At 45.3% G+C, this 13,258-nt stretch overlaps 1 protein-coding gene across 5 annotated transcripts in view; it reads left to right on the top strand.

Annotated features, from left to right (window-relative positions):
- Positions 1 to 13,258, top strand: part of OSBPL8 (oxysterol binding protein like 8) — a 207,291-nt gene that overhangs the window by 159,740 nt on the left and 34,293 nt on the right. For all 5 annotated transcript variants that reach the window (XM_073214832.1, XM_073214835.1, XM_073214836.1 and 2 more), the window contains 2 exons: positions 9,079 to 9,180; positions 12,888 to 13,091. In XM_073214832.1, the coding sequence (XP_073070933.1) occupies positions 9,079 to 9,180; positions 12,888 to 13,091 (306 nt within the window). The remainder of the gene's footprint in view (positions 1 to 9,078; positions 9,181 to 12,887; positions 13,092 to 13,258) is intronic.

Genomic DNA, 13,258 nt, shown 5'->3' with positions numbered 1-13,258 from the left:
GCCTGCATTTCACTTCAGTGACCATTGCAGCAAATCAGGAGTGAAGTTGACCCAGCGGGAAGTGCATGTATGTGTGTGTGCATGTGCCTGCAGGCACATGGATGTGCTGGGGTGATGGCCGTGCTTCTGCATGGCTTTACTTCCAGTGACCCTGGTGCACAAAGCTGAGAAACTCCGTCTTGGACAATTGTCACTTCAGGAGAGTTCATATTCCAGGATCTCTGCCCCTACAGAAACACTCCAGATGTCAGAGCCTTGGGGCAGGCCCCTGAGAGCTCCCCATAAATAGTTGGGAATACAGTTTCTGCCTCTGGACTTTTCCACGGACAGCCTGACTGAGTATCTGTGGTCACCCAGACCTCACCATTGTGCTTCTGTCCATCAGCCCAGGCTCTGTGGGCCTTTTGAGCTCTAAATAAATACCAGATGAATTGAAAAAAAAAAGAAATAATGCACTATTGGGCCTGCCTTCCAGAATTGCCACAGATCCTGGAGCTTAAGGAACACGTTTTCCAATAGTCTCTCATCCCTGTGTAGTCTACTTTACTGTGTTTTCCCCCGTATCTGATCTTGTATGCATTTATGATCCTCTAGTAAGTCTACTGCTAATTCAGATATGCATACTAATCAAGACCAAAAATGTAGATTTTTGGCTGTAAATTATTAAAATTTTGTTATGTGTATATAGCTTCTTAACCATTAGGTGCAACTGGGAGGGTTTTGTGTTATAGTTAGAAAATATATGTATTACTGATAGGCTATTACTACTCTTCTCCCATCCATATAACAAGGCAGTGATAAGTCTACATTATTCCATTGCTCTTCCCCAAATTATCTCAGAAGTGATTTATGAAGGTAAAACTTTGATATTTTTAATGATATCATTGTTTTGGTTTCTTATTTATATCTTATATATTAGTATCAGGAAAGAGCAGCAAAATTGCCAGTTGCAAATAATTACAGCATTGTTTGTAACATGAGAAAAATGACAGCAGAGTGGATTTCCATCCATAAGAGAATATATTAAGAAAAATTAAAGAAGCAGTATCACATAATGGTTAAGAGCATATGTCCTTTAGAGCCAGTCTGCCTGTTGGAATCCTGCCTCCATGACTCATCAGCATGTGGTCCTGGGCAAGTTATTCTCTATGCCTCAATTATCTAATCTGTAAAATGAGGATAATAATAGTCTCACTTTCCAAGGTTATTGTGGGAATTAAATGAAGTGATACACCTAAAGTGCTTAGAACACAGTGACTGCTACACAGGATGTGCCTGGAAGATACGAGCTCATATTATTTTATTCATACTAGGAACTCTATGTAGCAGTTGAAAGAATGAGTGTGGAAACACTTCAAAAAATACTGAATGGGAGAATTTTTTTAATGTGCTTAAAAAAAAGCAAATACAAAAGCTATGTATTTCTATAGTTTGTGTACATGGAAAAGCTCTTAAAGAATAGTGTTTTCCAGATGATTAATAGTGGTTAATTCTGAGGAGTGGAATAGGATAGGGTATAATAAAGACTTCCTTTAGCTTTATTTTTGTTTGAAATTTTTACCAGAAAATTGTGTTCATGTGTTACTTGAAAGGAAAGGAGCGACACATAGCAGCAATTCACCGGAGAGTTCCGCTTTATTAGGGAAAGGTGCTGGGTTATATAGGAAGGGGTATGAATTGATTGAGGTGTCACTTCTATGGGGCTGGTGGCTGTTGGCTAGGTGCTGGGATTGGGAGGGGAGCAAGAGGTGATTGGGCTTCAGGTAGCGCCGGCGGGAACCGAGGACCCCGAAGAGAAGCCAGAAGTTTGCCATCTTACTGGTGGGGGCCCTTCATTCCCCCCTTTCTCCTCTATGGGGTTGTGGACGTTGCTTTCTCTCTGGCTGCTTCCTGCCGAACAGGGGCGGAGAAGGGAGTGAGGGCTTGAGGATTGGGAAGAAAGGGTTGATAGGACTCCCCACAATAAGGATGAGTAGATGTGGACTTCTTCAGGTTTGGAAATCAGTGAAGGTTCCCTGTAACCATAGGTTGAGGACCTGTTGATTCCAATGGTGCCAAGAGGATATGGGTGTCAGGAGCCAGGCGTCTGCAGCCATTGTTTCCAGGAACAGTTTCCAGTGGAGAGAGGGGTCCATCTCAGCATGTGGTGAGGAGGTCACGTGAGGGTGAGGGATCTTCTGTGGCCAGAAGCTGGTAGTTCCTGAGTAAAAGCTGGTTGAAAGCTTGATTAGGGATTTTTCCGACTTGGGATTTGATGAACTTTATTATACAGGGTAAGAAGAGACAGGCGAGAAGAATGATTATTATGGGGCCTACAATGGGCCAGAGCCAGGTGAGGAGGGGGTTTGTTAGTATTGAAGAGAATGGGTTGGAATTGGAAGCAGAGTGGAGACTGGAGGCAAGGTCAGTGAGTTTGTTAATGTCAGTTTCTACAATGCCGGATTCGTTGATGTAATAGCAGCACTCTTCCCGGAGGAAGACGCAGGTGCCGCCCTTCTCGGCTGTAAGCAGATCTAGGGCCCGCCGGTTTTGAAGGGTGACTTTAGCTAGCGAAGTGACCTGTCTTTGGAGAGAGGCTAGGGAATCGGCAGTGGATGTCAGGGCTCCCTCAAGTTTGGCGTTGAGATTTCTAACTGCCTATAGAGAGTGACCCAAGGCTTCTCCCAAAAACCCTGCCGCAATGGCTGAGGTGGTTAAAGAGATACTGACCATGATGGGAAGGAAAGCAGCCCTTTTTGTGCACAAGGGCAAGGGAGGTTGGAGCTCAAGAAATTCTGCCATGCTGTAAAGTGTAAACTGTGGGATTAGGGTGACGAGAATGCAGGGTGTATCAGAGTTGAGAGGCAGTGAGTTGAAAAGACTGCCATTACACTAAAAGAAGTGTCCCAGTTGTGTGAAAGTCTTAGAGCCAGAGGTAGGGGTGTAGATAGAGAGGCAGTGAAGTGCGCTGGAGGCGGGTGGAGTTGGGCCTACACAGTGGTGGATGGTGAGATTATCTGCGTATTCTGGTTCCCATAGGGGTATGTCTGCCAGGGGGCAGAGGAGTTGTCTTTCTGCATGGAAGGAGTAGTTGGAAATATTAAGGGGCACAGCGGCCAGCAGTGGGCGCTGTAGTGATGCGCACAAGAAACAATTGGCGGTGTTGAGGGTGTGGTTGAGAAAGATGGTGGTGTCCTGAATGAGCTGTAATGAAGAGTAGGAGAAATGGGAAGAGGGGCGGGGATAAGAAGATGAAGAGGCGCCGTCAAGAGTTTGGATAATGACTTTTTCGGAATGTCTGCTATCTGATGCAACTTGAGAGATCTGGGAATGAGAGGGAACATACTTTCGAGAGATATAAAGGGTACCGTGGGGGGTCGAGGACCCCCTGTAGTAAACTGAGGCTGTGACTCTGGCAGCCCATCGAGAGTCCCAGGGATCTGGGATTGATAGGGAGAATGAGCCGTTGGGATATTTCATGAAACGGTTGGAGGAGTAATACTGTGGGTACTGGAAGTTACCCATGTAGTGAATGGCGCAAGACTAGTAGGGACATCTCCCGTAGGTATCTGGCCATCGCCTGCAATAGGCTTGTTTTTGGTCATAGAGGAAGCAGAGGTAGGGAGAATAAGGGTAGCTGCTAGTGAACACTTCAGTGGAGGGAGGAAAGTGGAGGTATAAAAGCTCAGAGCAGCTTTTCAGAGGGCAGTCTGGTGTGGCAATGAGGGCAGTAACTTTTGTTTGATGCTGTGTGTAAGTCTGTCTGACTTTGAATCGCCATACAAAGGAGGCTGGGGTGGTGGGGAAGACAATAGGAATGAGGGGAAAAAAAGCGAGAGTGCAGTAAAGGAGGAAAAAGTCATGATTCGGTTATGGATGGCAAAGGGGGTGAACAGGATTTTGGAGGAAGGAGGACAGTAAGGTCAGGAGTCTGAAGGGAGGGAGAGTCTGTAAACTTTTGTAGGTTAAGAGATCTTTTAGGTGATGTGGGGACAGAATGGTAAGGGGCGCCCTGAATGTCAGTTTATGAGCTGCCTTCTGCAAGAGCTGTCTAGCGGCTAATGCTCCTAGGCAGGGGGCCCATCCCTGAACTGTGGGGTCTAATTGCTTGGAGAGATAAGCTACTGGGGCAAAGGATGGGCCATAATATTGGCTTAGGACTCTTAGAGCTTGACTGGACCTCTCATGAATGTATAATGAGAAGGGCTTCGACAAATCAGGAAGATGGAGAGCTGGGGCTTCTACAAGGGCTTGACGGAGCTTAATGAAGGAGTGTCGGGTGAGGAGGATAATGGTTTTTTAGGGGGGCTCTTGCTGAGGTTGTATAGGGGTCTTGCCAACAGGGTGCAGGGAGAAGTTAGGGATCTACGCTCTAAAATATCTAGCCAGGCCTAGAAAGGAAAGGATTTCTGTCTTGGATTTGGGAATGGGCAGGTCAGAGAGGAGCTATTTTCTGTCTAAGGTAATGGACTTTCTTTGTTGAGATAGAAGGAATCTGAGGTAAGTGACAGAAGGGGAAGAGATTTGAGCTTTGAGGGGGGATACTCAGTAACTTCTGGAAGCTAGAAGGTTAAGTAGGGAGGCAGTGTCAAGTTGAGACTGTTCCCACAAGGGACTGCAGAGTAGAAGATTGTCCATATATTATAATAAGGTGGACTTGGAGTGATCATGATGAAACTGTTTGAGGTCCTGAGCTAGGACCTGTCTAAAAATATGGGGACTATCTCAAAAGCTTTGTGGCAAAACTGTCCAAGTGAGTTATTCAGAATGTCTTGTGTATGGGTCCGTCCAGGTGAAGATGAAAAAATCTTGGGAGCAGGGATCTAGAGGGATAGAAAAATGGGTCCTTGAGATCTAGGACTGAGAAGTGGGATGCTGAGGCAGGGATCTGCGATAAAAGGCTGTATGGATTTGGAACTAAGGGATGGATAGGGACAACGGCTATGTTGATGAGGCTTGGACAAGGCAGAAAGATCCGTTGGTTTTTTTAACAGCTAATATGGGGGTATTAAATGGGGAGTGAGTGGGTCTGAGGTAATTTATGTTTAAGAGATCTTGAATGATGGGTTGGAGGCCTATGAGGGCTGAAGTGGTTAGGGGGTATTGGGCCTGACAGATATACTGAGAGGGGTCACGTAATTTGATAGAGGCAGGGGGACATAGGGCCACAGAGGGGCTTGTAATGTCCCAAACTTTGGGATTTACAGGGTGTATGAGGATGGAATCAGAGCTTTTATTGGGTAGAGGGGGTTTGTCGGCTATGAGGGCCATCAGAAAGGGAGTACTGGGGGGCTGTGGGAGTGGATATAGTATGGAAACATGGAGGAGGGAAAGGATGTCCCATCCTAGTAAAGGGATGGGACACTGGGGCATAACTAGGAAGGAGTGGGAGAAAGGTATGGGACTGTCTAGGATTGTGCATAAAAGGGGGGGGGGTTTTAATGGGAAAATCTGTTTACCTCCTACCCCGACTATAGGAGTAATGGCTGGCATGGTAGGGCCCCGGTATTCTTGCAAGACTGAGAAGGTGGCTCCTGTATCTAGGAGGAAGGAGATGGGGCGACCGTCTACTGTTAAAGTAACCCTGGGCTCCTGTTTGGTGATGGAAATGGTTGGGCGAGAAGCCCCCGGGCCCCATCAATCTTCTTCTGCCAGCCCCACTACGGCGGGCTTAGGATGGGGGTTGTTCACCCAGCCTCCCCTTCAGGTGGTTGGACAATCAGACCCCCAGTGGCCCTTTTTGTGGCATCTGGGGCATGGGGTGGTAGATCTGGGGGAGGGGCATGCCCTTGACCAATGTCCCTCTTTTCCACACTTGAAACAAGCTCCTGGGGAGGGCTTGTTTGTAGAGGGGCGCCCAGGTTGTGGTTTTATCAGCTGGGCCAACATCTGGAAATTGGCCTGATCAGCCTTTTGTTTACGGCGTTCTTTCTCCTCCTCCCGGTTATGGAAGACTTTAAAGGCCACTGTTAGGATCTCAGTCTGTGGGGTAGTGGGGCCCTGTTCTAACTTTTTGAGTTTAGCTTCAATGTCGGGGTAGCTTTGAGCTAGGAAGTATGTCATAAGGACATGTCTTCTTTCAGGTGTTTCTGGGTCCAGGCTGGTATAGTGTAATAGGGCTTGAGTGAGTCTGTCTAAGAACTCGGAGAGGGTTTCGTCTCTCTTTTGAATTATGTCTTGGAGCTTTTGAAAATTGACTACTTTACGAGCTGCCTTTTTCAGACCTGCTATTAAGCAGGAGGCAAAAATATCTCGAGAGCGGAGACCTACGGCGGTGTTATAATTCCAGTGTGGGTCTTGTTCGGGGACAGCAGTGGGGCTAGGGGGATAGGTTGGTCAGTCCTGTGGGTTTCGGTAGCGTGCGTTTGGGCGAAGTCCCAAACTCGTCTATGCTCTTCAGGGAGGAGAGTATTGGCCAGGAGCATGAAAATGTCATGATGCGTGAGGCTGTAAGACTGGAGGGTCCATTGAAACTCCCTGATGTATGTCGTGGGATCAGTGGAAAAGGAACTTAGGCGTTTCTCTAGTTGGGCTAAATCTCCTAAGGAGAAAGGGATGTGAACGCGCACGATGCCTTTGGATCTTACTACCTCCCGGAGGGGGGCGATAATTTTGGGAGGCTCTTGGGACTGAGTCTGAGGGGTACTGAAGGGTTCTGGCTCAATCTGTGGGGGGGGGGGTGACGCAGTCTAGCCACACCTAGTCGAGCAGGTCCTGAAGTGCGGAAGGGGGGCAAAGGAAATAAAGATAGAATCAGACCCACGTGTTGCCAGCCTGCAGCCCAGCTGCTTGCCTCTGCTGCTTTATTTGGGCTTGAACTCATGACTCTGAGGTTAAGAGTCCCATGCTCTACTAACTGAGCTACAGCAGGGCTCCAGTTAATTGCTTAAGGAATGCATTGTTCTCTATTCCTGCCACATCGGCAAGTGGGGGAGGGGCATAGCTAGAAGCAGGGGCGGTGTTTCTACACATCTTCAAGGTCTCCCTATTTTCAGAGTGAGGAGTCTTGGCTCGTCTTTGAGGACAAGATATGTTTTTGTGGGCAGATAACTTCCAAGGACTGTACCGGGTGTTCTCTAGCTTGTGCTTTCCCATGCTGCGTTCAGACATGGGGGAAGATGCTTTCCCATTCTCCCTACAAACATGTGGGAAGACAAAGGCGATCCCTAACAGGGGAGAAATAGGTAATGAGGGCAAAGATGGAGGAGGCCCCCGGGACCTAGTTAAAGGGGGGGCTGAAAGGCTCAGGCTTAATCTGCGGGGGACGAAGGCAGAGGAGGTGAGATGGGGGAGGAGATGGTGGGGAAGGAAGGGAGAAGGGCTGTTGTAGGAGAAGAAGGGGAAGGGAGTGAATGGGAGGCTTCTGCGGGGGCGGCGGCTTGCAGGCTAGGAGAACTTGGGAGGGGGCGGGGGAGGAGGAGGCGGAAAGCTTCGATATAGGGAATCTCCTTCCATTTTTTTCAGGCGCTGGCAGTAGTTAAAAAGATTGCGAGTGATGTTAGGATCAAGAGTTCCCCCTGCGGGCCATTTGTTGTTATTGTCTAGGGAGTATGTCAGCCAATCTTGGGAGCAGTATTTACGAAGAAGTTTTGGTTTTATATCAAGCGTCAGGGAGAGGGTAGCCAGAAGCTTAAGCAGGCATTCAAGAGGTGAACTTTCAGGGAGGGATGAGGAGGCTCCCATGGCTAAAGGACAGAGAAGGAGACAAACAGGGGAAGACGAACAGAGATCCTCGGACTGGAAGCAGACCGCAAGGAGACAAAGGGCGTCCCCAATGATCCTTGGTGGTCTGCGGAAACTCGTATACGAGTCGAAATTTCTGAGGAAGTGTGGGTCGTCACCCAGACTTCCCTAAGAAGGCAGAGTGCCAGAGTCATGAGGTACCTAGCGCTAGGAGTTTTTGGCGGACGGAGCAGAAGGAGGAGGGGGGGGAAGGGAGCATTCTCATCCGCAAAGGAGTCACCTCGTTTATGGCTGTTGGAGGGGGGGGGCCTGAGAGTCTGCCGCAGCCGTGAAGGCCTGAGGTGGGGATTTATGGCTGTCAGAGGAGGGGCCTGAGGGTCCGCCGCAGCCGTGAAGGCCTGAGGCGGGGAGAGTTCCCTCCTCATCCCCGAGCATCAGGGCCTTGCCGGACGATCACGGTCAATGGCACTGCGATAGCTCGGAGAAGAGTGGCCCACCCCAGGGAAATTTTGCTTAAAAAGTTTCAGCACTGATGGAAGGGACAGTGAATGCATTTATGACTGTCGGAGGAGGGGCCTGAGGGTCCGCCGCAGCCGTAAAGGCTTGAGGCGGGGATTTATGGCTGTCGAAGGAGGGGCCTGAGGGTCCGCCGCAGCCGTGAAGGCCTGAGGCAGGGAGAGTTCCCTCCTCATCCCCGAGCGTCAGGGCCTTGCCGGACGATCATGGTCAATGGCACTGCGATAGCTCAGGGAAGAGTGGCCCACTCCAGGGGGAAAACTTACCTAAAGGCCAGAGAGGAGTGGTGAGTGTGATGAGCCAGCGCCGGAAAAAGAGGACGAGGGCAAGCTGCTGCTGGTGTCGGGGGGAAGACGGGGCCCAGTTGGGGTGTCCCGTCTCCCGGGTTTCGGCACCAATGAAAGGAAAGGAGCGACACAAAGCAGCAATGCACTGGAGAGTTCCCCTTTATTAGGGAAAGGTGCTGGGTTATATAGAAAGGGGTATGAATTGATTGAGATGTCACTTCTATGGGGCTGGTGGCTGTTGGCTAGGTGCTGGGATTGGGAGGGGGGAGAGAGGTGATTGGGCTTCAGGTGGCGGTGGCGGGAACCGAGGACCCTGAAAAGAAGCCGGAAGTTTGCCATGTTACTGGTGGGGGCCCTTCATTACTTTGTAACTGGAAAAAGGTAGAATTCTTTAAAGATATAGAGAACTGGACTAGTAATGAGAAAAACTAGATTCTGACCTTATTTTTCTAAAAATTCCTACCAGTTCTTAAAAAAAAAATGTTATTTTATCCTTTGATGCTAGAATTCTAAAAGAGGTTTAGAATTTTATACTCTACGTCCTATGGACCTAAAAAATTGAAAGGAAACTCCCTATTTCTAATTAATTTTTTTTCTTTATTTCTATAAATAGGTGCAAAAGAAAAATTACCGAGAAGAAAAGAAAAGAGCCACAAAGGAGTTACTCAGTACAATCACAGATCCTTCAGTTATAGTTATGGCCGATTGGTTGAAGGTCAGTTTGTATTTGTTGGAAAGGAAGAAGTTTTCTCTACCCTGGAGATTCTTCTAGCTGGTTTAAGAATCAAATTGACATGAGACAGATTAACAGGAAAGACAAAGTTTAATTATGTAGGTACTAGGAAGCCGTAGACATGGGTTCCAGAGACAGTCAGGGAGGATGATGTGTGTACGTCATCCAGAACCAAGGAGAAGGGGGTTAGGGATCTGAGACTTCAAAGGAAAAGGGAAGCAACGCACAGGAATATGAAAGAGTAAATGTTTGATAGTCAAAGATGCTCTGAGCCACAGTAACAATGAGGGTGCACAAAGAAATTTTAACAGACTCATCCGCATCCCTCCCAGTGGGTCTGCCACTCCTAGTTTACATTATAGTATAGTTGTCTAAGGTGATGGCTCTCTTCCTGAAGCATGCCCTCCATCTAAATTCTTTTTATGCAGTTGGGGGTCAAAGTTTCTTCCTGAGTCTTTTGGGCCTTGATTGTTCTTAAATCTGAAATAATATGCATGTCACAGTGGCACATCTTGGGGTGGCCTGCCATAGGTCCTCACACATTGAATCTTGAATTCAGATTACCTTAATGTTTACTTACTGGACTAGGAAAGCCCAGAGTACACCTAATCCTACAAGACAAAAACAACTCAGTGGATGGTGGTTTTTCACTGACAAACTATTAGTTGTATTGTAGAGGGTCTAGGGTCTGTGTTCCAATTTTAATGGGGAGAAAGAAACTCTGTGTTGTCTGTCCATCAAATATGGGCAGCAGTTCTTTTAAAAAGACTTTGATTTGTGTGGCAGTATATAGCCTAATCAAATATGATGATGTCTTGCCTGAGGGTTTCAGCTCTAGGCAAGTTCACTCTGGATTTGGTGAGACCTAATAACAACAGTAGAACGTTGAAGGTAAAAAGGGCCTCATACCAAGCTTTGTTCTCACAGTGGTAGGTGGAATGCTAGAATCCCATCCACCTCTGTTTCTGCCTCTACCTCAGCCTCTGCCTTCACCTCCAGCCTCTGCTCTCTTGCTCTCTTCTCTAGGTTCTGCTATGAGCACTGGGAGAAATCTTTTGTAGCAACACAGGCAATAATGGCTAATTGCCAATGACTATCCAAGCATGAGCCTGTGTAGTAGGCTGAGTATTACATCACTGCACATATACAATGGGCAGATCAGATTAGGATCAGGTGAGGATCCTGGCCATAGAACTTCCATTTTACCTACAGATGTTAATTAATATTTTACTTGCTATTGAAATTATTATTTAATACTGTAGACTGGTATATGCATTACTGAGAAGAGACAAAGTTAACCTAGAAGTTATCATTTGAAAAGGATTGATTTTCAGAAAAACATGTTACTATTTCCATACCTTATTTTTTTGGTTTCTCATTATTCCCACTTATTTTTATGTACTTTTCTATCAGCCCTCTCTATCCTCTTTCTTATTCTTACTTAAAGGATATTCGGTATGAATCTTTCAGACTAATGCTAATTTAAGAATGATCTTACAAGATCCTGACTCCCAGGAAGTTTTAACACCTGGCATTCACCTAAAAATCATTCCAGCTCTGAAAGCTTACACTTTTCCAAGGAGTTGGTGAAACCTCCAACCTAAAATCCTTAGAGATCTGTCATGAAAGTTCTCTTACTAAATGAGGTCTAGTGATCGTTTTGCTTGTAGGTCAGCTAATGCTAGTGTCTTCAGCATTGTGTTGAAAGCACCTTCAGATTTATTTTGGCTTTATTTAAATATCTTTAAGCTTTAGATCTCCCTTGGGTTTGTCAAAGCTAAACTTACTCTTGTCTTTTGACATAGAATTTCCCCAACCAGTGCCCCAAAAGTCCCCAGCACATCCCCTGGCTAACTTTCTAAATCATACCTTCATTCTGATAATTTACCATTCATGTTCTACTGTCACACCTCCACAATCCAGAATGTTATCTCAGGATAATTCTTAATTTAGCTTCTCTTTTCTTTCCATCTTCTGTACATAGACATATACTTTTTCTTTTTTGTGTTGTTTCTTATCTGATTATCTTCTTTTTATTATTAAAGTATCATCGATATACAATCTTGTGAAGGTTTCACATGAGCAACATTGTGGTTACTACATTCACCCATATTGTTAAGTCCTCTCCACACCCCATTGAAGTCACTGTCCATCAGTGTAGTAAGATGCTATAGAGTCACTACTTGTCTTCTCTGTGCTATACTGCCTTCCCTGTGACCTACCTACATTAGACATGTATTTTTTCTTAACAATTTTCTCTTCATGCCTTGCTCCACACTTCCCCTTTCTCAATTTTTCTTGTTTAGAGTTCTGTGGTACGCCTGTTTGGGTGGTTAGGGAGCCCTGTATTTATTTCATAATCCATGTAAGTGCATTGAGAGAACAGATGTTTCACAGTAAATACAAGTGACGATAATTCCTGTTTTTTAATATAAACATTACATCAACATTCTTGTCAGTATTGTGATTTCAGGGACTTGCATAGAAACCCTTTTAATGGATTAAAGAAATAGAAATTTAAAAGAAAAAAGTCATAGACTTATTATTGACATAGCATTAAACTGTAGGCTAAGGATTGTTTTGTTATGGGTTGAATTTGTTTTCTGACCTTGCGCCCACCAGAACAAAGAACTGAAAGGCAGAGAAACAATAGTGAAACAGAGTGAATGTTTTATTTGAATACAGTCCAAGGGAGAAGCAGGCCACAGTCAAGGTAGACAAAGGCCTCCATCCATTAGGTTGGGGGGCCTGTATATTGCATTCTGGCAAGGAGGCACTTCTTTGATTGACAAGGTGGTGTTATTTGATTGACAGGTCCATCTGTATAGCCATGCTTCTCCATGTGCAAGTCCTTTCCTGTGATGAGGCATGTGTGGGGCAATTTTTAATTTTGTTCCATTATGTCCACATTAGAATCAGGTTGACTGGTCCCAATGGCAAGAAGTTATCTTCCTTCAAAGCCCTGTTTTCATGTGGCCATCCCTACCTGGGCAGAGTTTGGGGAGTTTTTCCTTGAACTTTATCTTCCCCTTCCCAGGTGCTCATGTCTGTCTTTCTACCTAACAGTTTTATAAGACTGTGGAGAGATTCATATAACTTGTGTTTTAAAATTTCCCTGAAGAAATTTATATAGCAGTATAATTACTAAGAACAAAGCAATTTAGAGAAGGTAATTTTAGGGGATATATGGAGGTTCTTTCCTCTTCTTACCATTCACCCAGTATTTAGGGAATGCTTGGTGTGTGTGCTAGCAGTGTTTCCAACACTGTTGCCATAGTAGTAAGAAGTAACAAATTTTAAAAGGTGGGGTAATTTTATATCCACACAAATAAAATTACAGCTGTGATAGATGCTAAGAAGAGGAGAATCTTGGTACTGAAAAGTGTATTTTAATGGCCCCTGATCTGGCCTGGAAGGTTGGGAAAACCATTCTATGTATAGTACATTATTTTGAGACTGTTGATCCAGTCTCCCGCAAGAATTTAAGTTCCTCAGAAGCAAGACCTTATTTTCACATTTGTTTCCAGTGCTTGCCACTTAGTAGCATTCAAAAAAATCTATTTAATCTATAAAATGTACATTTTATGGAAATTTTAGATTAAAACATCCCATTTTTTATTATTTGGTTTGTATCTTATGGCACAGAAATAAAAATAGAGCTTTATTTCTTAAATAAACTTATCTTCTAGATTCGTGGTACTCTAAAGAGCTGGACAAAGCTGTGGTGTGTATTGAAACCAGGGGTGCTACTCATCTATAAAACCCAAAAAAATGGTCAATGGGTAGGAACAGTCCTTCTGAATGCCTGTGAGATCATTGAGCGTCCTTCAAAAAAGGATGGCTTTTGTTTCAAACTTTTTCATCCTTTGGAGCAGTCTATTTGGGCAGTGAAGGTAAGTAAGTACTTGTTATATAGTTAAAAGATAAAGATGACAGTCTGTGAGTAGAACTGAAATAAATCTATTAAGTGATTGCTGTCTTTGGCAGGGCTTATCATCTGTTACTGTCAAGCGCAATTATTCTTCCTTCTTTCTCTGCCCACAGTAGAATATGAACAAAA

The sequence above is a fragment of the Manis javanica genome, chromosome 10, assembly GCF_040802235.1.
Source record: "Manis javanica isolate MJ-LG chromosome 10, MJ_LKY, whole genome shotgun sequence".
Taxonomy (NCBI): Eukaryota; Metazoa; Chordata; class Mammalia; order Pholidota; family Manidae; genus Manis; species Manis javanica.
The sequence above is the reverse complement of the archived record's forward strand: the minus strand, read 5'-3'. Positions and strand labels throughout refer to the sequence as shown.